Source organism: Taeniopygia guttata, chromosome Z (assembly GCF_048771995.1).
Source record: "Taeniopygia guttata chromosome Z, bTaeGut7.mat, whole genome shotgun sequence".
Lineage (NCBI taxonomy): Eukaryota > Metazoa > Chordata > Aves > Passeriformes > Estrildidae > Taeniopygia > Taeniopygia guttata.
This window is the reverse complement of record NC_133063.1, coordinates 34,133,915-34,158,504: the sequence shown is the minus strand read 5'-3', so window position 1 is coordinate 34,158,504 and position 24,590 is coordinate 34,133,915. Positions and strand designations below refer to the sequence as shown.

The window sequence follows — 24,590 nt, the reverse complement described above, 5'->3', positions numbered from 1 at the left end:
AGAGCAGGTTCACCAGAAACGCCAGTGGAAAGAGTGTTTTTTTAGCCACTGAAAAGATTGCTGTTCCAGAAAATCTCCATAAAGTCTATGATGACACAGTGTGTAGAGAGGAGATATTTTATAGTAAGCATTTCTGCTTGTTTCTTCTGAATTATATTTTTGTGGTCATTATCTTCCTCAGGTGAACTAAGGTCTAACACATTCATCAACGATGAAGAATGGAAAAAGACAGTAAAAGCAGAGAACTTAGTCTTTTTTTCTGAACTCATTAGAGATTTTCCAGAACAGCGATCTCATAGAAGCAAGCGTCTCCTCCAGCAGGCATCTCTTCCAACCTCCATCCAGGCTGGATAAAGTGGATAAAGATGCCTCTTTATATTGTAAAACTGCAATAATTTACCCCTGCATGCCTCTCAGCTTGGTAACATTTACTTTTTTAGAGAATATTGGTTTTCAATTGGCTGTGTTGCAAATGGTTGCACTGTTCTCTAAGACATTCTGTTGGTAACAGGTTATGTATATCTATCTTTCAGCCTACCTGTGCACCACCACTGGAAAATAAAATAATGCATATAAAACATGATTAATAATTTAGAAATTTATCTTATGAAATTTTTATATTAATTTTGCAGTGATTTGGTAGGAGAAAGCAAAATCAATCCTGGTAAGGCAGCAAAGCTAAAACAGATTTTCAAAGATAATAATTAGATTATAGTAAGTCTGATAAAGCAGCATTGATTTCATTCCTCTTCAGCTGCACTGCCCAATAAAATTCACTATCCATTGTGGATGGTGAAATTCATATGATTACAAATCAAGAAGAACCAATCTAGGAGAAACTGTGACTGAAAACAACCTCTTCAGCTCAAAACAGGAGCTATGTTCATGCTTCTGTTCTCATTTCCATTTTAGCATTCCATCTGACCAACACTTTCCTAGAGAACTTTAAAAGCAAGTGATTCATCTGTAAAAACACACTGAATTATAAGTCCCCCTCCTGCAGTGTCTACTCATTTTTTATTTGGGCCCCACCTTCAGGAACATTAACGGAATATTTGCACAGATAAAAACTGAGGATTTCAAGACTGGATCAATGCTTCCTGGCCAGTGAGGCCAAATATATGTATCAGGAAGGCTTACCTCCTGTTCATACAATAAAAAATAAAATTTGTTAAAGTGCAAATTCTAAAGAACAACCCAGATAAGAAGACAACCCTTTCAACGGTACAGGGTACTTCTCTATCTTCCCTGTCTGCATGTCGCTGTTCACCCTTTTCTGGTGTGATTTCTCACTGCATTGACTTTTTTTTTTTTTTTAATTAAGAAATTAATTACTGCAGTGCCATAAAAAAAGATGTAGATTTTGCAGACATGTGGGTGGGACAGCAAGATAAATCCAAGAAACATTCACTGAATCTCAAATAGACATATACCGTATGAGCAAATCAGATCTTAGGACTATTTAAAGGGGAACCTGAGAAGTTGCTGCAAAGTCAAATAATGATTTCTATCCAGAACAGGAGCAAAGTGAGAAGAACAAGCCAATTAAACATTTTCTGGGATACATTCTGGCTGCAGGGCAATGGTAAACTGGAATGTATAAGACAATCCTAAAATTATTGTTTAGTTGAAGCACAGTTCTTTTAAAGACTACTTCATGTTGAGAAAGTACAGACTGACATATGACAAATGACAATAGCCAGAAATAACAACACAATCCCAAATTGCCTTAGCTGAGCTATTTGGGAGAAAATTCTAACGTATTGAAGTCTATAGGCAGAAATATTACTGAATCTTCAAGTTCTTGCTCAGGTAATATGACAGAATAGATAAAAAGTAATGATGTTCAAGCATATTGTATATGTAGATATTTGTCTATAATTGTATTCCCACTTATCTGAAAAGTGATTGGCTAGAAGCAGTTCACCGCTGGGAAGACAAGCCACTGGAAAGTGATCTTCTATAAAGGCTTTCAAAAGGAAAGGAACGGAGCTATTTGCTAGTGCATCCATTTTTTCCCCTTCTCTTTATTTTTCCGCTCTAAACCAAATATTGGCACCACGTATACGCCCCCAAATAATTGTACAGACATTCAATAATAGAATTCTAGAACATTTATGCTATTAACTTCTAAAGTATTGCCATTGTTGAAAATAATTCTACTTTTCATAAGTAACAACAACAGGGAAAAAGAAGATAATTAGATAATAGTAGATCTTTATGCCTTTTTATCTTACCAGTCAAGTGACTCCTTATAAACTATTGGGCCAACTCTGCTTTTAAATAATGTCAGTGGATTCAGTATTTGATTATCTACCTTGAAAGAGAATATCCTGTGATAACTATGTTGTTCTGTGTTCCCGGACCAATCCCTTTAAAATTACAATCAAACATATACCTGGAGTAACAACAGAATTGCACCAAGCCTAACTGTCATTAAAGAATACTCAAGATTACTAAAAGAGAGATCAGGAAAACTTAGCTACCTGTAAATATCGGACATAGAACTGGGTTCAAATTCTGAAAGAGTATGTATTTCAGGAGCTGTGTAAATCTGTATCAAATGCTGCTGGGATGAATTTGATCCATCAGGAAAATCTTCTTTTCTGTATGACTGCAGGCCATAATCTAAAGTGGAAGAAAACAGGAAGCAAACTATTCAGTGGATACTTCCCAGAAACATGTGCAGTAGTAGTCAGCTAGTCTAAAAAAATTAATTTTCCCTGTTCTAAATACATGTCTTAGTCTAGAAATAGTGGGGTTTATGTGGTCTTGCCCCCCTAAATTATTGCAAATATAGCATCTGGAAAACCAAATATTTGAGCAAGACTGAATGACAGCAGCGAAACTGAACTACATGACCCATTGCAATCAGAATTATTTTATTATTTTATCAAATTATTTTCAGATAATAGTCTCACCTCAGTGCGAGAGTTACCATGTAAATGCAGGTTTCTGTTCTACTTTATTCCTTGATCCTTATCTCTGGCGGCAGGTTGCTCAAGTAATTACTAGTTAGACAGACTAACAGCTGAAAATCAGATGGTGGACATTGAACACTACTATCATCAGAATAAAGGTAGCATAGATGTGAAAACATCCTTCTATCTATACTTCTAGCCTAATATAGAAGGAATTCTTAGCATATGACTCAGAATCAGGAAAAATTAGAAAAAAACAACTAACTTCTGTTTTCTTTCTTACGTAAACAGCACTCTTCTGACTGTCTGCAAAGGCTGGATGCAGACACATCTGGTTTTATCTGGAGTGACCTCCAATTAAGATGTTCTTTATGTGGAGATAATTTTTTAAATAGTTCCCGCATTTGTTATTTATTTTGTTTGACATTATTGCATCCAGATAAACCATGAAGATTTGGAAACACTACAGTTTGACACAGAACAGAATCAAAACAGAAGTTGCTAAACGATTTCACAGATATCCTGCTCAACTGACAGAAGCTGTGCTAAGGTGATGCAGTGGATGTAACCCAAAAATGTCTAATTTTTAAGTTTTTCTCCAGAACATGCTCCAAGCAGAGTAGGCAGTTCTCAAGACAGAAGGCTACTGAAGGAGTTGGAGAAGCAAACCTGGCCCTGTAGGAGCCTTAGTGATAGGATATACCACTGAAAAAGAAATCTGCTGCTGCTGCTTTTAGGATGGCTATGGGTTAGAGAGTATGATGACTACTCTGGGCAAAAAGTAGAAGAGATAATAACTGCCTTAATTCCATTTGGCAACTGCAAACTAAACTAGACTCTCCAGTTTTTTTACTGTTCCTATGGACTGTCTTCCTGTACCAAGGGTAGACCTGACCTGCAGCTCCATCTCTGGGAGAATACAATTCAGTGCTGTGAACAAGACTTAGAAGCTCTGAGTTGAGTCTGCTTGTCTCCATTAAACAACCTTGCACTTGCCAATCAGTCACCATGACTACATCTCTTTACACCATTGCCCATGCCTCAAGTTTCTCTCTTTATCAAAAAAAGAGAATGAAGCAGAGTTTCTGCTCAGATGTTGATAGACTGAATCATTTGTGGGATCTGAAGTGTGCATCCATGACACATACTAAATGACTTGATAATGTAACACAAAACTTGTTTCAGCACAAGGTGCTGCTAGTGAAGTCTGGTGCAGTCAGCAATTCCACATGAAATGTCAACATGAATGCATTTGGGAAAAGTGTTACATGTGAAATCTATAATTAGGGGGCTAACTGGGCAGTTTTGAAAATTTTTTCTAGCCTTCTCTTTACCTGCAATTTTACAAACCCACCGGTCATCTATCACACAGTTATTAGACTTCAACCGTCCATGACACATTTTGTGGTAGTGGAGATAGGCCATTCCTTGAGCAATATCAGTAGCAAAAGAAAACCTGAAAGTCAAAAATCAGTGAGATAGTATTTCCAAATTCACTCAAAAATGGCTCCAAATCTTACTGAAGTTTACAGAACCTATAGCTTTCAACTTGTGTCCCCATGGTAACTTTTCCAAAATATTGAAGTGACTGCTTGAAAAATCAGATCCCCCTGAGCTCACATGCCAAGAGAGTAAAGTTTCTTCTAGAAATTATCAGTACTTTTTTATCCTTGGGAGTGCTTTCACATGTTTACAAGTTAAACAATTTTATTATCTTCCTTGCTTTATTTGGAAGGCTTCCTTTCTGAAAACCATTTTTCTTTGCTGAAGGCAAGCATACAGCAGAAGCAGAAAGGACATGTCAAGAAGATCGATCTCAAAAAACAATGTCACTGCCTTTGTGAAAATTTCATTGACAATGTGAGTCCATTTCCTCTATTGGTAAGAACAATAAACCACTTGCAGGTATGCTAATCATTTCATCAATATGTTTTCACAAACAGAAATGTAGTGGGTTTTAGTTAAATAGGGATACCCTAAGATACTTGGGAACAAAGTAAAGTTATATAAGAATAAAGGGTTTTAAAAGAGTTTTGCAGTATGACTAGGGAAAGTTGACAAGTCATTGGCTTATTATTTCCCTCCCTCCCTCCTTCTCCCTGTATCACAGTACAGGCTTGTCTAGACAAGAACTTATGTAAAATTAAGATCTTGTCCCAAACAGCATATAGCATGGTCTATGTCATTTAGCTTTTCAAAAGTTGGATTTTTTCACCTGAAACTCCAGTTCAAAGAAATATCTTCATTGAGGAGCACATCACTCAGGCTGCCTTTGGGACAGTACTCTGTGACAATGGCAACATTTGGAACTTCTATACAACCTCCAATGAATTTGCAGAGATTGGGATGGTCAAGTTCCCTGTGAAAATCAATAAAAATCACAGCACAACAAAAATTTTCACAGATGTCCATCTGGTTTTGTAGTGCAACTGGAAAACCCAGTGCCTTGTCTCACAATGTAGAGAAAAAGTAAAACAGACATAAGGAAATTTAAATCTTTGCTCTCTTTCAAGCAAAGTTTGAAAGAAAGAGAAATATTAATTTGCAGTCACATTTAGAAAGATTTTAAGTCCTTAAAAATGAGTGTAAAAATGGAACAACATATATTTTTTAGATTTCCCTTCTTACCTCACTTGCTTTACTTCTTTACGTATGGTTTTAGAGAGTGTGAATGCCTTCTTCAATATTTTCTTTATGGCCACTGTTCTGCCATCACTGAAACAGAATGAAATGCTGTTTACAGTTTTAGGGCAACTTCAGAAGCCAGTGATACTACAGAAATGGGCTGCATATATTTTGTAATAGGGAATAGCTCCACATCTCTAGAGATGAGGCAGAGAATTAAGCATGTCCATATGTGGTTGTAATCTGAATGTAAGACAAGAGACATGACCTTGTTTCTTTTGATAAAGGAAGCATTAGTGATTATATTCAATCAATCTTGATCTGTGGACAACATTTGGAATATGGGTGTTAGAGTTATTTGGGGCAGTTTGATGATAAAGTAGCAGCAAAGGAAATGTCAGAGCTAGAGAAATAAATACAGCCACCTCCCATCTATCCATTACTTCTGGCTACTGTTCAGCAGTTCCTTCACTGACATTTAACGAGGTTTTGTTCTCATGGGGTTGAGCATTCTCAGCAAAGAAGCAGCTGAGTTTGATCAAGAACAAAGCAATTTTCCTTTTTAGACTAAAGGAATTCAGTGGATATACCTGCAGGAATTTTATTGATGACCACCATATAAATACAGAGTATGGGGTGTTGGGTGTAGCAGTTGTGGGTGCTTCACTAATGAGATTGACAGCCCCATTCAGTAATTTTTAAACCTTGATAAATGTTTTTGACTTTGAGTCATCTGAGGACGGGGATGATGATGATGGTGATGAAAATGTCACCATTCAGAAAGAAGCAAAAAAGATCAATGTTGAACACATTTCATCAATGAAGTGGCTGTGATTTTCCACAATCTATGCTGAAGGCACTTTCTCCCCCAGCCAATGATTCCAAGTAAGCTTCTTTATCCTGCAAAGCACAGATCCTTCTTTGTGTATTCACATGATAAGTACTGCTTCCAGCTTTGCACATGTTCAGTTGCTTTTTGGATGGCAGGATATATCTATAACATTTGTCCTTAGAGTTACATGATATGCAGTTTTGTAATTTTATTCAAATGTTGAGGTGAAATGCTCTGAATCTTGAGTCGTGTAAGCTGGTTAAAGGACAAGAGTTCTAATGTGCTACTGTAGAGGATGCCCTTCTTTAGAGCAAATAACCTAGTTTTCTCTGCCTGCATTTTAGAAAAAAAGGTATTTACAAAAGTCTTGGTTTCAGATACATTTGAACACCAAGGGCCATTCATTAACAGATGCAAGATGTCTTATGTAGCAACAACCTTTTAAAAAGACCTTAAGAGAAAAGGAGAAATGACAACCAAACCAGACGCCTGGCATGTAAAATACACCACAGCCAGTATGTGGTACAGAAGTCAGATGATGATCTTAATTCACTGAATTTGGCCTAACATGACAAATTCATGCTTTTTCGCTACCTATCAATTGAAATAAAGGTGAAACTAATACAGTAGATACTGCAGTAAATGAATAATATATTGACTTACTATCTCCCAGTCTGAGTGAAGTATTTTGTCCTGGACATATTGGCAGCTGGTGTGCAGGAGCTCAGAGCAGTAACACAACTGACCTCGGAGTCACTGAGTGCTGGGGGAGCACTAATCATGCTTCCTGTTGCTGTCTGTATAATGCCATCTAAATGGGACGTGGGATGAGAAAAGGCACATGAAGGTTCCTATTTATGCACAGGTGGAGACTCCAGAGACAAACAAATATAGAGAATTTTCAAAATCTTTGCATCTCATCTGCTTTTGTTAATACTTAAGAGAGAAAGCCATTGCTTGGAATGAGATTGCTGCACAAAAAGTAAAAAATGTTTCAAAGACGATTCATTGTCAGAGATACTTCTCACTAATCCTCAGAATTTTATGCAACTTTCATTTCTCTGCTCTTGAGATGATTAGCCCTTGCTGCTACATAGAAGCTGAGGACAGAACCCAGGGAAGGAGAGTAAACCCTGTGCCATACTTTAACAAGTCTATTTGGAGCTTCTAGAAGACTGCTAAGTACAGGAATGTGGGAAGTGATTCTGACACCAGAAAGAAGTCAGAGAAGAGCAACAATACAGTAAGAGGAAAAAATCCCAGTGATTTTCAATGTACATTTTTTAATGTCTGTTGACCAGCTCACAGTAAAAAAGTGGACATCAAAGCAAATTTAATGAACTACACATCATGCCATTATCTCCAATCTAAATCCAGATTTAGCCACTTAGTCTCAGAATTGCTGAGACCTCTCAACTCTCCCTGGTAGAAGTATCTTGCTGAGGAAGTTCAACATCTCACCTTGAATCAGGACTGCCATGTTCCCACACCATAGTATTATCCATTGCATTGACATTTGAAGCTTTCTACAGCATTCCACCCAGAAATGCATTACAGATCCCTGAGATAGTTTTGAGAATAAGACTGCATATATATCTATATCTCTATATACGTGCAATACACAAAAAAAAGAAGTTATCTTAAAAAAATAAGGTTAATTTTTCATACTGAGGGCTACATACCCTGGGTACAGCACCTGCTGGTGTGTTTTCATTTAGATATCTGTACATTTCAGGCTACTGTGGGTAGCTCCAAACAACTCTATCCAGATAGGACATACTGTCTGTCACCTTGTAATGTTATCAGTCCTCATTAAGCTGTTAATCATCACTCTTAGAGCAATACTCTGAAACAGCATTGCTGCTTTGCAGGTTTTTTCCCAAGAAAGTTACATCTTTAATCTTGGAGTTTGCAAAGTAATTTTAATCTGCTATTTTTTTGACTATGCTTCTAATTTCCGTCAGTCTCTTTCTATTGGTTTCCCTCACACATGATGCTTATGGCATTTACTAATTTACTTTCAGCTGAAAATTTTGCTCATGTTACTTTTTGCTGTATAGAAAACACTTTTCTCCGTTTCTCTTTTCAAAAATCTGGATTGAAATTAATTTTGGTTCCTGTAATCAAATTAATTTCTAAGCAAAAATTTCTTATTTACAACAACAAGGATATCTTAGCAAAAGCATACAGAAATTAATCTTCAAGTCTAAGGCTGAAAGTATCTCTACTATATATTATCACAAGAACATATTGACACTAGCAACCCAACAGAACACGGATAAAGCAGACATCTGCTGAGAAATTTCTCACAGACACATAAAATGAAAGTGTGTACAATCAACACAGGAGACTTCTATAGATTCATGCTTTCTGAGGATCTAGATATTGTTTTCCTTCTGAATGTTAAACCCAGGAACAGAGAAGTAAATAATCTATATGTATTTAAGTACAGCATAGTAAAGCATATAATAACACCTGAATTTATTCTTAACCTGTTTAATTAGAACAAATTAAATAATATTTTCAAATCAGAAGATAAAATAGAAAAAAAGTCCTCCAAACCTCTGGCCAAAATTAATTACTTTTTGTAGCAAGTCTGCCACAGACATCATACTTTGAGAGAAATTAAGATAGTACTATATCCCTCAATATATTTGTGCAGTTCCAGGACAACTTACTGAGATCAATTATACAGAAAGGTATAGCCACTGAAGCAACTGTAATTTATTTTTTCCAACTCCACAGCTTATCTGTTTCTTTTGGGATAGGCTTGTCTTTTTTGATTAACAAATCAAAATAAATAAAAAGAAGGAAATTATTTAAAATTACTTTATCATCTAAATGCTTGATAAACAAAAATATGAGTGAGCAGCTCACGGAATTACAGAGATGAAATACTGGATATGTCTTTCAAAAACAGCTTCCCTTTTTGCAAGATCCTTAAAATATGGACAATATAACTGAGATAATTTCTCAAATTAAATTAATTAGTAAATTACTTATTAAATTAGTAATTATTTATTATTATTAAATTAATAAGTAAACTGATCACGGTATCAAAATTACAAGTTACTAACCTTGTTTGATGCAGACAAAGTCTATAATCCAGCTTTCATCCCAAAGCATCTTTTGTTTCTGATATTGAAACCACTACAAGAGTAAAAAAAAAAAAAATTAATTCCTAATGTAGCCCTCATCTCTTTGAAGAAATTGACTCAGAGATTATTTTTATAAAATATGAATATTTAAAAGAATACAAACTAAATCTGAAGTGTAAACATCCAGCATATGTCTTACAGTAACATTAGAATGAAAAGTATTAATAAAAGGCTTAGGAGAAAACAGCATCTAACAAATACTTAAAAAAATTTACAGGCTATATTCCAGCACTAATTACATGTCATATTTTGCATTGTCCAAACTCTCCAATATTGTCAATATTTATACATTCACATTTCAGCCTGAATAATAAAATGAAGGGTTTGCACCATCTCATCTCAAAGAAATGCCCTATGTTATGTAAATACATGACAAGAACACATTTCATCCCAATCCTGAGATAAGGAGCAATGTATCTTATATCTTGGAATAAAATTCACCCATGACCTACTAATTAGGCCATATTATGTTAAATGCTCTATCATAAAGAATATTAGGTAGGGATTCTGTGGTTACTTAGAAAGAAGACATTGAGCTAATATCTGATTTTCAGTAGAACTAAAATACAAAGCTAACATTTACAAAGTGTAATTTTCACTCTGTTTCACATGAGCAACAGATTAAATTATGCAGTTGTTATGATCATAGTCAATGCCAAAATGTCAAATCAAGGCAGCATTTTATCATCATTATACCATTTTCTTTAGTGCAAAATTTAATATTAGGACTGATGCATTTTATTGAAACAGGTAATAAAAGCCCAGATAATGAAAAAGGAACAGGTTATGGAGATTGTGTTGATATACTGGTTGAAATTGTGACAAATATTGTCACACAAATATTGTCTCACTGAATCAAAATTAAGTCATCCTATTTATTTCAAAAGGCTTCAGAGGAAAGAAACCTACATTTTATCTTGCAAAGTTGTGACTGTACAAAGACATATTAGCAAGAAGAGAATACTAGGCTACTTCCTTTGACACAGATAGCAAAGGAATCCTTTCTGCTACTCGAAGCATTGAAGAAGGTATTCATTTCCCAGATGGTTCCTTTTACATTATATCAATTCCTGAATTAGATAAAATAATCTTTCCTATCTTATTACAGTAAAACCAATAAAACTTAAAATCCCCATGATGCTGCTATTGAAGAAGTTAGCAGGAATGTGTCTACAGAAATGAAAAAGGGAAAAAACCAAACTACTCCAAACATACAGAAAAAACAGCAGAAGTAATACATTTTGCTACAAGAACATTAAATAAACATATGCAAGGCCAAGAATCTCCATTACTCTTTCTAAAAAGCCAGTCATCTAAAATTGTCTGAACTTCTCATCTGCCCACTTGCATATTTCTATTATATCATGTGGTTTTTCCTTTTTAAAACTCATTGTCACAACTTCCTTGTGGATTATGAATGCTCAAGTAGCTTTCAACAGTGGTTCTGTTCCTAACTCACAAAGTCACGGTGAGGCACAGAAAAACAAACAAACACAACATGATTCAGGCCTCCCTTAGAACCTTAATTTGTGGGCCATCACCTTTCTCCTACTCATTCCCTATCTGTACAGCCGCCTATCTCAGATGCTCACTGCAACTGCAGTATAAGATGGAGAGAGGAGGAATCCCTGAGGAAACAAGAGACTATAGTTTTACAAGATATATAGGCTAAGGTCTAAATAATTTACCTGTTATGATCATAGTCAATACAACGACTCTACAGCTGCCATATTCGCCTGATAAACCTTTGTTATGAAACTCAAAACCACATTTTTTTTCAAGATGCAGACAGAGAAGTAATGTAGATACTCTTTCCCAGAAGAACTCTTAAGTAATAAGCCATAATACCATTCTCTCTTTATACAGACATTTTCATTCAAAGACTCCCAAAACTATTTCACCAATACTGATACACTCCTCTCTCCTCATTCCCTTTTTGTTTTTACTTCATGAGTCTGCTATAATGATTGATAACTGTTATGCAAAATTAATCACTTTGAATGGAACCAAGCTGGTTGTCACACTAAGAAAACAAACCTATTTAAAAAATCAAGCAACCAAAATAGAAAAAAATTATCCTCTCCCCATGATTCCTTTGAGAATATCCCAACTTGAATTTTTTGCTTTTAAAGTTCTGTTTGGACTCTAAGATTTAATGGCTTCTCGTGTCCCTCTATGAATTTACCTAATTTGTGTTTGAAATCTTTTGTAATTCTGGCTTTTATAAGGTTTTGAAGCTGTTCATTTCATAACAGAGTTTTATTGTGAGTTAAAAGTACTCTTACTTTGTTGGCAACTCCTACTCTCCATGTCGTGGAATTTTTTTTCCTTTACCATAATCTACCCATCCCCCTATTACATTCCACCTCAGTCTTCTCTCTTACAGGATGAATATTCCTAGTGCAATGTGACTTCCCTCATAAGGAAGCTTTAAATGTTGTTTTCCTCCTTTCTGCTTTTTTCCATAGCACACAGATGCTGGAGGCAAAAGAAAACCTCTCCCTCCACTTAGAAAGAGCTCCACTCTATCTAATAAATCAATTGAAAAGAAAGGAAATAAAAGAGTAGAGAACAGATACTTACCATGACTGTCAAAATGAAGCCAGTGCAGACTAAACATATTGGTAAGGCAATTGCTATCCTAACATCAACAGAAAGAGGGCATTCCCCACAGTCTGCTGGACAGATAGAGCAGCCTTCTTCTTCCTCACAAAAGCCATCTCCACAGACTGATTAGAAAACAAAATATTTTAAGACAGTTTCATCCGCCCACATGATTGTATTCAGGTTTAAACATGTGTTTCTTGACCTGGGAAACCTCAGAGTCCCAGAAAGTATAAATTTTGAAGAATTCAGAGATACCATCCCAGCAACTTAAAGAACAATCTGAATTTCTGAAGTAGTACAGGTTCTCTTTCATCAGGTTAAATGTTAATTATATCTGAGCCTTTGACACATTTTGTGTATAAATCACTTCCTCACTATTGTGTTTCTCATTATCCACACTTTTTTTTCAGAAACTCAAAGGTCTTCAAGGCCGGCATTTTATTTTGCATTCTTTGTATTTAATCCAACACCTGTGATTCCCAGGAAGCCGGGGATCCTTCCTCAGCAGCAGCAAAAGACACTGGGGATTGCAGAAAGAAATTTTTCAAACCATCCTTCAAGTATTTCCGTTACTCCAAAGTCTTATATAAATTATCAGCAATATTAGATGTAATTTAAAACAAAAGTCTTAAATAACAAAAGTCCTTCTCCCATGTCTTGAATGGTCTTTCAATTTTATCTCTGTGATTAAACTAATATCATGCTGTACTTCAGACTTGAGAGGTGAGCTGAAGGTATTATTCTGTCACCATGTAATTTCTTTTTTAATAAAAAAACCTGAAAAAATTCCACTGCTCAGTAATAATTCTGTTTCAGCCTCACTAATTCCAGTATAATACCAAGATAGTAACAGAAGTCACTTTCTGTCTCATGGGTAGACCTGCATTTTTTAAAATTTCTTCTCTGATATATTGTAAGTTTCCTGGAAAATTCAGCTGCAGTTGTTTTAAAATGAGTAGAAAATTCTATAGATAAATACTTCTATTCACACTGGAGTTGCTTTGTATTTTTTTTTTTTTTTTTCTGTAACATTGTGAAATATAGTCTCACACTTCCAGAAGAGTAGCTAACAATAGTATTGTGATGACACTTTTATTTTAGCCAATAATTTTCTTCAGGTTGTGTGTTTAATTTATTAAACAAGTCCACTTTTAAAATTTGACAGCACTAAGAGAATTGCTATAGTCATTCTGCTTCCCTCCATACAGGTATACTAAAGAGAATGAAAACTGATGCCCTTGGGAGCAATTTTCAATGTGAACAAGGGAACCAATATGGATTTCTACCTTTCCAATATGTTTAAGACTAGTCTGCTCCCCTTCAGGGGAAAAGTGTCTGGATTCTCAGAACACTAGCTGGAGGAATATTCTCACATTCCCATGAACTGCAGATAAGACTTGTAGTACCTGAAGCCATTAGTCATGGTATTTGACTACTTACTTGACAAGAGTGGCTTTCTATTGCTCTAGATTAATACAACTGTTAGAAGCTCAAACACTTTTTCAGACTTCAGTGTTAGCTGAAGAAGAATTTCAGGAAGATATTTGTGTATTTTCAAAGAAAGGCTGGGGTAGGAATCGCTTTTGCTCTTGGTAACTATGCATGAATAATAATAGCATTGAGATTTGCAGTCAATAAGCAATTAGCTCACATTTTCATTTTATATCATACCTACTGCAGGCAGTACTGTGGTTTTTGCTTCCAGAGCAGCTTGGATTCTCCCAACTCTTACGTGTGCGATGAGAGAAGTCACACCCACATGAATTAGAACAACCTGCGAAACAAGTGAACAAAGTAGCAAGCTTCTAAACTTCACTTGCATAGAGTAGGCTTTTATAACAAGAACTGACTGACTGTGTATCCTTCAGAATAATTTGTGCATTTTTTTCAATATCAGGAAAGACAGCTCTTGTGAGAAACACTGGTCCTCGTGTGTCTTCTCACCAGGTAGGACTATCAGTCTGTGAATTCTGCCATGTATGCTTTCCTGATATTTCTTTCAGGGAGAAGCTCCCTGTGGTCATATGAACCTGCACCACAGTCCAGTCAGCAGTAAAATATATTCTTAGTGTGGACCTCAAATGGAGAGATTATGCTATTCCTTTTCCTCCTGTCCCAATTCCTTCCACTAACTACCTAAGGTATAAAGGTGATACTTCCAAGTCAAGTCACTTGGGAATTAATAGTACTCAGCTATATGCATAACTCAGGTAATAATGCATACATATAAATCAAATGGGGAACATGTTCATGAACTACATTAAATTACCAGCAAGTAAGCTCCAAAAAGAGCAAATCAGGTAAAATCCTATATGCAATAAATATACTTTACCTTGGCAGTCCAGTTTCTTTGGCTCATTTTACCAGCAGTAGACAAAGTGTGAGTAAATATCTGACCATCATCAGGGATCCATGGACCACATATTCCTCCTTTAGCCTTTAGTAGACATATTGGTTAAGTCAGCATACCATAACAAAATGAAAGTCCTAGCTCCTCCTCTCTTACTTTCTCAAAAGTACTTATGTTCTCTAACAGCAAATAAAGTTCTATTTTATAATCAAAACTGTCAAAATGCCAAAACACTCATAGAATGAGTGTTCTTATGAAGCTGGTTCACTTTTTTGGATTTCTTGTGCTAAAACCAGAACCAGAATTGTATTCCACTTTTAATAGTTTTCTCAAGGGGTTTTACTGAAATGTCACTTTGGATACAGTATCTTTTTTTTTCTTTTTTCTTTAATGAGAAGGGAGGCATTGCTTCAGGGCCTGTTTGCAGAGCATTTCTCAATAAAGCTATTAAGATGTAAACCTCCTAGCAACAAACACAGAGGATTAATTTTGGCTGTCCAAAGACCTTGTAGTTTTTTGTTTACTTGAAAGGATTAAGCCTTTTTCCTAATTCCAGGTAATTCTTCAGATATTTAGTTTGAAGGACTGTAAGTAATCGACCAAGTCAAAAGAAATGGAGCACATTAAACAAAATAAAATGTTTTAGAACACATGACCCTGAAAAAATAAAGTAATGAAAACCCAAATTCCTCTCAAGCAATAGAAAAAACTTACTTTGAAGTGTATGTTCAATCTTATGCAGTGATATTCAACTGTATAATAGTCAAATATCTCGGAGTTCCTCTAAAAAGCAACTCTAATATTTAGAGTACTATGAAGAAACCAAATTAGGCATGTTGGTGAACACGCTTTTTTCCATTTCCACACCATTATTTCAAGCAGAACTAATTGTGAAAATAGAAATAATAGAGAGGTCACCACAGCAGTGGGATGTTGAAGTTTTTACTTCATGTTTCTAGACAAAAATTTTGATGTGATGGTTCCAGCAGAGATTCCTCTTTTAAATCAAAGTCCTGGCACCAGCTAAGGCTTTCAGGGAATCATTAATAAAACAAATCCTCAAGAACAGATTGCCAAGAAGAAAACTAGAGGTGTTGTGGAGTCATTAGACCTTCACACAGAAGGGTATATGAAACAGCTGCACGATGTGTAGGCTGGGCTTCCTATTACACCACCTTTGATAATGAAGAATGCATCACATTTCCAGAAAGGAGATCAATTAGAAAAACTCGGCAGCTGCATGAAAGTTCTTATGCAGGGCGAGGCTTACCTCACAGATTAAAAAAAAAAAAAAAAAAAAAAAAGGTGTTCCAAACTGCATTTTTAAATCAGAATTTTAAGTAGTTATACAAAGAGGGACAGGCCAAGAAGACAGGCTAAGAATGGATCTTGCCTTTGCTGCATGAATAAATTAACAAATTTTGTTATCTTGTATTTAGATTCTGGTTTTTTGCTCTGATACAATGAAGAAAAAATACTCCATCTCAGGACACAGGTAAATAGGCTTCAGTTCTGTAAGTCACAGCCAGTAATATTCACCCCTCTCAACTCCAGTAATCCAAGCAAATTATTCCCACCCTCTCTATAAAACAGAGAGACTGGAATTCATGCAACTGACAATTTGCTCTGCTTGTTTTAGAATGCAGTGATCTGTCTTTCCATCTCTTTTGGATGCACAGTAGTCCAAGTCAAGTAAACTCAGATGAAACTAGTCCCACTAATGGGAGATTCTGAATACTGCCTTGCAGCATCAGCATCTAGTGCAAAAAAAAAATTCTAAAACTGACAGACATTGCCATACTGGCTTTAGTGAACCATAATTTGTGAATATATAGCAAACTATATAAATTTGGTCTAATTGGAATCACAGAAATACTTGACAAACTTGAACCTGCTCATTACAGTGATGTCTCATCCAGTAGCAAGAACAGAGCACATGATGCTGCACCATCCTACTTACCATGAAGGCCAAAGGACAGGAATGAATGTTGGCATGATAGACACAGCAGTTGTCCCTATTTGCATCTTTCCATCTGGCAGGACAGTCATGCTCCTCACAGAATTCCTTTGCAGCAGTAGCATTGCTAATCAAGCAGGAGAGAGAGAAAAACTTTTACATCCATTCCTCATTCATGCAAATTACAACAAATATATGAGAGCTTGTTCTTTATCCTCCACAGAGAAGCTAGCAGCAAAAACATGCAGTGAAATAAATACTGTCGAATCATTTTTTCTTTCATTTGTCTTCTAGTTGAAATGCTCCTGGAGCACTAGAGATTGTTGTCAACTGGACCTCTGCCGACTGCCATGCACTAGGGACTTATAGCAGATACTGTGCTGCAAGCAGGCACCAACCTCCCCTTGTCTTTCCAACCTGACTTCATGACCAGATGGGATTACTTGTTACTTCTTCATCTGGCACAGACAAAGACACGATTATTCTACCTCCATTCTCAGATATATACGTCCCTGGCTACTTCCAGTCTCAAAGTTTTCAATCAGAAATCTTTATCTATGCATGCAATTCATACAGACAATTTAGCTCCAGTCTTCACTCCACAAGCTAAATTGTCAAGGCAAGTAAGTAAAATGGACTTATATATCAGATACAATTTCCCAAACTACAAATTAAAACAGGCTTTCTGAACAGAATGTTCTACAAAACAACTTTTGAAAACTTATTCCTGAAAGATGAAGGTATTCACCTTGAAATGTGTAATGCAACACTCTTTCCTCAGTTACACTTTCAGTGGTTATCACCCTAATAAATTAGGCTGCAAGATAAAATTGTTTTCCGCAAACATGATTTACTCAGATACAGCCAGAATCAATTGCAGTTCAGCTGAAATGTTATGCACTTCTGTTGGATCTTTATAAAACAATTTCAGAACACAGGATTTATTTTTTGGCTTGCCCTTAATGAAAGAATTAGCCAATAATGAGTAGATCTAAAACAATAGGGGTTTTTTTATTATGAGAAGACGGTGTTTATTATGATAAATAAACAAAACCACAGAGGATCAGGTTAACATAGATTGTACTCATGGCCAGATTTACAAGGGCATAGACATATTTGAAATATGAGAAAAGCAAATATGTTGACCTCCAAAACACCTAAACAAATAAAATATTAAAATTTATTTGCCTTTGAGTTCATACTGGAAGTTAAGAAAAATAGTTAATCAAGTTGGTGTCTAATTCCATCATGTACTTTTCTTTAGGGTTCCTTTATCCAGTATTCTGTATTTTTTATTCAATAACTTCATTGCGAATTTATCCAATTACACTGATGCCCATACACTGATTTGCCAACCTCAGGTATATTTGGGTCAGGCACTGTAACATTTAGTGTCAACCAGACAACCTAGACAAAATTAAATGCAAATTTGATCCCTTTGAAAACTGCAGCATAGATTTATCTCTTTTTATAAAATATTTGCCATCTGTCTCTATGTTTAAGGTGTGTATAAGAACACAAAAAGCAGACTTTTCCAAGTTTCCTTCTGATTTGAGGGAGTAGCTTTCCCAGGGAAGACTAGAAAAATCAGATTCATGCCAAGCAGTGAAAAAACCTGCTTCATGGTTAAGTTCTCAGAACTATTAGCAGCCATACATTTCATAAAATGTGATAAACAAATTTTAAGTAGTTTTTAAACATAGTATATAGATGACCAAAATTAAAAAAAAAAAAAAACCAAACTTTTTGCAGTTGCAAATAGATTATGGATCATCTTTCAATATTAAATAAAATAACTCTGGATAACAGCTCTTATAATTGAACTTTGCAATGTGAACACTCAGGCAGAGAAAAATGTTCCGTAAACATCTCTTACACAACAACAAAGAAAGTGGGGTCCCACTCTTTGTCCCAGGTGTTCCGATTTAGGAATGAAGAATTGCTACTTACAAAACAAAAGTGTGAAATCAGAGTGCATTCCCCCTGGATTTATAGATCCAGATCTGTAGATCTGGAGCTTCACCCCTACATACTCTCTAACTGCTGATGTCCACAGCCACTAACACAGTGTGTGAGATGACATATAAGCTTTTGGAGTGATTTTAATCCCACAGAAATCAAGCACAGTTGACCACTAAATTAACTGGATTCGGAGCTGGACTAGCTCTTTTTCACATCCATGTTGTATACTTGAATAATACTTGTGATTGAAATGAATAGAAAATACAGAGAGCTCGTGACTCATGATTAAACTTCAGCTATAAATTCAATGTGTAGAGAAGGCAAGAAGTGATTTCAGAGTTGCACTGTAACAGCAGTGATGCGTCCTGTCTCTGACCTAGAATGCAAACATGCCATGATGGCTATTCTGAGAGCAAACGGAAAAACAGCATGGCAAACAGAGCTGTGAGAGATCTCAAAAGATGGAAGGAATTAATGAAGAACACCAGAGTGTCTGTTCCAATTATATCGCTGAGTATGTACACACAAAATCCTCATCTACTCAGGATCATGATAGCATGTTTATAAGAAATAATACCTGTGGGAAAGGATTCCATTTTGCACAGCATATTGATAAAAACTGTCTGAGGCAAAGACTGCATAGATCACATTGAAGGATTCCCCACTCACAGCCTTTTCTGGAGGCCTTTGCACCCATGTCATCTCCAGCCCTAGAAACAGTGCAATCATGGGTCAGAATATTTGCTATACTTTTTTACTTAACAGATACTGTAAAACTTTCTCTCTAGTCATTTTCATCTATTCATAGGATCACAGAGTAGTTTGGTTTGGAAGGTGCCTTAAAGATCATCTAGTTCCTCCTCCCCTGCCATGGGCTGGGACATCTTTCAATAGACCAGGTTGTTCAAAGCCCCATCAAACCTGGCCTTAAACATTTTCAGAGATGGGGCATCCTGAGTTTCTCTCGCAGCCTATTCCAATGCTTCACAATCCTCTGAGTAACCCTCTCAGTATTCTCCAGTTACTTTTTATGAGCCAAAAATTGTAATGTAGTTTAGTGGCTGTATTCGTAAATACAAGTGCACGTTAATTGAAGAGATCTGACACTCATACCAAACAGTTGGAGAAATGCAACAAAAAATCTGCTCATATTGTGTAAATTAACTTTGCTTCCAGTATATAGCATTGCTATTTGCTCTGGCATTTTTGCTTTCCTCTTTTGATCAGGCAATATTGATCTTAATTCTCAGCTGCTTTCACTGAGACACGCCTTATTATAGAAGAGAACAGACAACTCTACCACACACAAAGTTGAGTCAAAACTCTTGAACTCATGAAACATAAATTATGCATACTAATTATTACATATTTAAGAATGCATGGAACCATATGGCATCTAGAACAGAGGAGTGGAAGGAGTGCTATCAGACATCTGTTATTTTCCATTTTCACAATTTTAACTGGGAAGGATGATTTACCCCATAATGTCTCTTGTCCTCTGGGCCTGAGAATTAAGTCAGATAAAAGTTGGGAGAAGTCTTAAATCCATAAACCTAACACCCTCAAAATCTTCCCAGTACACTCACCTTCCTTTTTGTCTATTGTTGTATGAAGGTTTTAATATGAACCACATCAAATTACTTACTTAATGAAAATGTGTAACTCAGTTTGTCAGGAGGTATTAAATTCCTTCTGTAGAGGACTGGTAAACCTTACATGTCTTATATGACATCTCATTTTTTTGTTCTTGTTGTTCAGTTATGACCTTTTTTGTCACTCATACTTGTTTTAACAACTAGGTTCTTTGCTTGCACTGTACCGAAACTACTATTTCCCCCACAGTCTACTATCAGACAATTTGTAAAATAACCTTGGTTTCCCTTGATAATCTCCCTTGAAAAGTAAAGACTCATTTTAATTACTAACATTATGTGAAAAACTATAATACAAAGATTTTTAGAATATGCTAATGTCACTTCTACTAAAAGGTAAGAGAGTTGAGCTTCAAAGAATATAGAAGAATGAAGACAAAAGACCAGCACAAATTTCAGTTAAATTATCTTCTACTTCCTTATAAAGGTCTCACAAAGGTAAACCAAGCTCTTCTTTCAATGACAGTAACTCCCATATATAAAAGCTCTGAAAATCTTTTGTTAATTCCACAGCAATGAGGCTACAGTATTCATTCTAGCAATGACCAGAAAATGGCAAAGAAAACCTACAAAGAAAGGTAGGATAGAGCTTGAAGTTTATTCTAAAACTGTTTGTAATGGATATACATTAATTAAGTAACCTATTTATGTTAGTTTTCCTTGTACTTAATAAAAATAGCTTTAAACAAGGCATCTGTACTGATAAATAGCTGTTTCAATGTTAAACCAATAGTAAATTCATACAGGGATAAAAGTCTTAGCTGAAATTATCTAGAAAGTCTCTGAACTTCATTGTTCCAACAGAATTAATGGAAGAATGTTTAACTGTAACAGTGAGCTAAGAGTGTGACACAACAGTATATTTCCTGGAGTGTTTTATTAGAACTACCTTCTGAGGTGCTCTTGTTTTTTTTTCTAAAAATCTTATTGATTGCTTGTCTCTGCTCCTACCTTTTACAACATAAACAAAGTGTTCCTTTACATCAGTTATTTATTTGTTACAGAGTCACAAGATCCCAGAAGAGTTGATTTGGGAAGGCACCCACAGAAATCATTTGGTCCAAGCCTATGTTGCTCAAGGCAGAGTCATCACAAGGATGTTCTCCAGTATTTGTCTAGTCAGGCTTTAAAAACCTCCAAGAATGGAGAAGCCACAACCTTTCTAAGAAACTTGCTCAACTGCTTTAAAACCCCTAAAAAGAGCATAAGAAACTTTTCTTATACTTAAATTGAGTTTTACACATATCAATTGCTCCTTAATTAGTTTTTCATCTCAATAAACTGCCAATAAAAGTTAGGGGTTTTTTTTTGTTGCTATCTCATCATGTAAATTAATTTTGGAAACTGGCAGGAGTAAGTGGTTAAAGGTCTCAGGGATTTTTTAGGTACTCATGGAAGAGTTTTGTGCAAGGTGGAAAAGCATAATGTAGAATCAGTGATTTTGCTTACTGGCTTACTGATTAAGCACAGTAGACTTTTGAAGTGATACTGCAAAGTTTCAGCAAGTAAATTTTCTACAATGCTGCACTGTCACCATGCTTTGTTTGGATTAAATTCCATTTGGTTTTCTAATGAGAAAGAAAATGTTTTCAGTTTCTCTCTGGGCAAATCAATACAGCAGTTGTTATTACTTTTCTGTTGGAACAAAGGTATATTGGACAAATAATTACTCTGAAGTATCTTTAGTTGTTTTCTTTCACTTATTTCTCTAGGAAGAAAGGTTGTCACTGATTTAGGTGCTTTTCACCACAGATAACAACCATCATTTAAGCAATTATTATGAACACTTCAATTTTGGGGTTTCAGCCATTCCCCAGGTAAGATACCAAGTCTTCTTTATCACTCACTCACCTCCACAGCCCAGCATGTTATGCTCATCTGGCTTTTCCAGGGGCCAACAGTCATAGTCTTTGTTATCTAAATCATGCCACCCCTCCACTAATACCACCTGCCAAAAAAAAAGAAAGAAAAAAAAAAGAGAGTCAAAAAAAGACAGGATGAGAAGACGGAAAGGATGGATTCCGTCTCCCAAGTTTCTAATCCTTCTACAGAAATCAAACAAAATGCAGAAATATAGACTGGCATATTTTGACCTCTCCAACTTCTGGAGGGAAAAAGAAAAAAAAATAAAGATAATTCCATATGAACACAACCTGTACGTTATTTTGCTTTGTCCAGAAACTGGCATGAAACAGTTAGGAGACTTAACTAACCTTTCTCTCTCAAAATGGTTCTTTACAAAAAGCAGATGGTTCTAGGACCATATGCACACAGACAGTTTATTTAAAGAAGTTTTTCTTGTTTGCATTTAAAATGGCACTCCCCTCACTCCAAACTGCTCAGTTTCTTTAATCTTTCATATCTAAAATCTTTGAATGAGTAATTTTTTGTTATACTTTTAATAACACAATACAAATTTTAGCCATATAAATGTTAATATATACAATGACACATAAAATAAGAATTGCATAAGCCTATTATCTGTAGAATACAGCATCATAATAGCACACAGATTGAATTGCAACAGTGATAAAATATACATTATATACATATGTATACAATACATTGTAACAGATTATACTAGCCATGTATTAAAAATACCCTTTAGGGTGTATATTAACACATCAGAATACTCTATGATAATGGACTCTGGGCTTATTCTATTACTAGTAAAAGATAATATATAATTTGCTATTATTTTCTATACATTATTAAAGCATAATCATCTACTGTATTGTGCAATTGCTTATCACAACACAACGTGAATGGAATAAGATTGAAAGGTATAACTTATTTCTCCAATATATCTTCCACTACTCTTGGTTTCTACATTACTAAAATAAGAATCAACAACTAGTATAAATAGCTGTTTCACTGTAATAAGCCATATGCAGTTCTTTCTAAATGCACAGATCAGAGGAATAAGTTCTGGTAAGCAGATCTAGGTAGACCTACCAAAAAACTGAGGAGGCTTCGGAGCTCTACAGCTGATGACTTGACAGCTACCATGCTTCCTAATGTGGACCCAACTCACCCAAATGTCAAGGCTGCTGCTGATATTGCTGTTGCTTCCGAATTAGATACCCTTGCCTAAGAAGGGGGTTGCTAGGCAAGCTGATCCTGGCAACTCCAGCTGCTGCAGCTGTTCTGTCTCCTCCTTCCCTCTTCTACTTCACAGGGTTGAAATACCCCTCTGCACCTATGCTGAAACCCTTCGAAAAGTCCCCACTTCTTTTAGGCGTAGCCCCACCCTCCCAAAATTTGTGCACCTTATCACTTAAAACTAGAAAACCAACTGGGGAAATTTTCTTGCAATGCTTTGTCAAATGTGAGCAGCACCCGACCCTTAGGCAGATGAATTGATGCTGTGGACATAAACACTCAGATACAGCTGAGTCCAAAGAAGAAGCATATAAACACCAAGGCAAGTAAAAGCTACCAGTATAAGATGAATGGTAAGGCTGAGTAGCTGACCAGCTTCCTCAGCTTCCTTCCAACCTGAATTGTATGAGACCCTGTGACTTCAATTTCTCCATCTCTGAAGGTGTAGGGCAACTTCTATCCAAGTGTCCTACTACATACACAGGTGAAACAGACTTCTGTGCAGCTACGCTGGTAACAATAAAGACACAGATGTGTCCATGAATATATAAATTCACTGAAGCCCTGCCAATACAAATCTTCAGTTGTGATTCAGCTCTCCAGAATATTTCTCTAATGTTGCCTCTTGAATTCTGTCTCTCAGCCCAATCTGATATTAAGCATATTAGTCAAACTGCTTGAACTTCACTATTTCTTGCATCCAAATGGCATGAAAAAAACTGCAATGTGTGCCCAGATAATCTTGAAAGAGCTGTAGATGACTTTTAAAAAAACTCTTTGGCTCCACTCATTAAAGAGCTATTTGTATAAACGATTATGTTCTAGATTGAAATTTTATATTTGTTGTGAGATGCTAAAGCTCGTGTGTTTTGTCTTCCTGTGCTACAATAGGTTTCACTACATGGAAGTGGAAGTCTTTTAGAGATTTTTTTTTTTTTATACATTCATCTATTAAAAACAGCCCACTTATATTATCATCTTGGAGAGGTATTTGCCCTGTATTCTAGGATGTCTTTGCTTGACGAGGAATTTGCTGGCAGGGAAGCTAAGGATTATAACTTGTTAGATAATACAGAAGCCAAAAGATTGCCAAAAGATTGATCCTATTTTCTTTAATTGGACTGAAAAATATTCAGATGACATTGATATCATGATTCTCAAGGACTGTAAATATCGTACATTGCATTTACTACTTGCCTATCACCTCATTGAGAATTTCTGGAGAATGGCCACATGTACGTGGGAATCTTGGATTAAAAATAGACAGATAATGGCTGGCAATTGTCTGATTTAACAATCTATACCACCTACTTTATCTGATTTAACAATGTATCACAGCTGAAATGCACATTACCATCTGCATTGGAGCAGAGAAGCACCAGAAATTTTAAAAAGAAAATGAGTGCAATATAAATATATAAACC

General features: G+C 35.8%; 1 protein-coding gene across 1 annotated transcript in view; it reads right to left on the bottom strand.

The window, feature by feature from the left end:
• The window catches only part of LOC100231322 (atrial natriuretic peptide receptor 2-like), a 37,353-nt gene extending 14,203 nt beyond the window's left edge, over positions 1-23,150 (bottom strand). The window contains exons 1-13 of the mRNA XM_072922828.1: positions 23,020-23,150; positions 21,916-22,012; positions 18,990-19,122; positions 16,454-16,577; positions 14,476-14,580; positions 13,815-13,917; positions 12,120-12,265; positions 9,456-9,528; positions 7,042-7,189; positions 5,550-5,636; positions 5,137-5,280; positions 4,256-4,377; positions 2,487-2,628 (exon numbers count right to left, since the gene is read on the bottom strand). Coding sequence (XP_072778929.1) covers positions 2,487-2,628; positions 4,256-4,377; positions 5,137-5,280; positions 5,550-5,636; positions 7,042-7,189; positions 9,456-9,528; positions 12,120-12,265; positions 13,815-13,917; positions 14,476-14,580; positions 16,454-16,577; positions 18,990-19,122; positions 21,916-22,012; positions 23,020-23,073 — 1,478 coding nt within the window. The 5' untranslated portion in view covers positions 23,074-23,150. The remainder of the gene's footprint in view (positions 1-2,486; positions 2,629-4,255; positions 4,378-5,136; positions 5,281-5,549; positions 5,637-7,041; positions 7,190-9,455; positions 9,529-12,119; positions 12,266-13,814; positions 13,918-14,475; positions 14,581-16,453; positions 16,578-18,989; positions 19,123-21,915; positions 22,013-23,019) is intronic.
• Between the last annotated feature and the right edge of the window lie 1,440 nt (positions 23,151-24,590).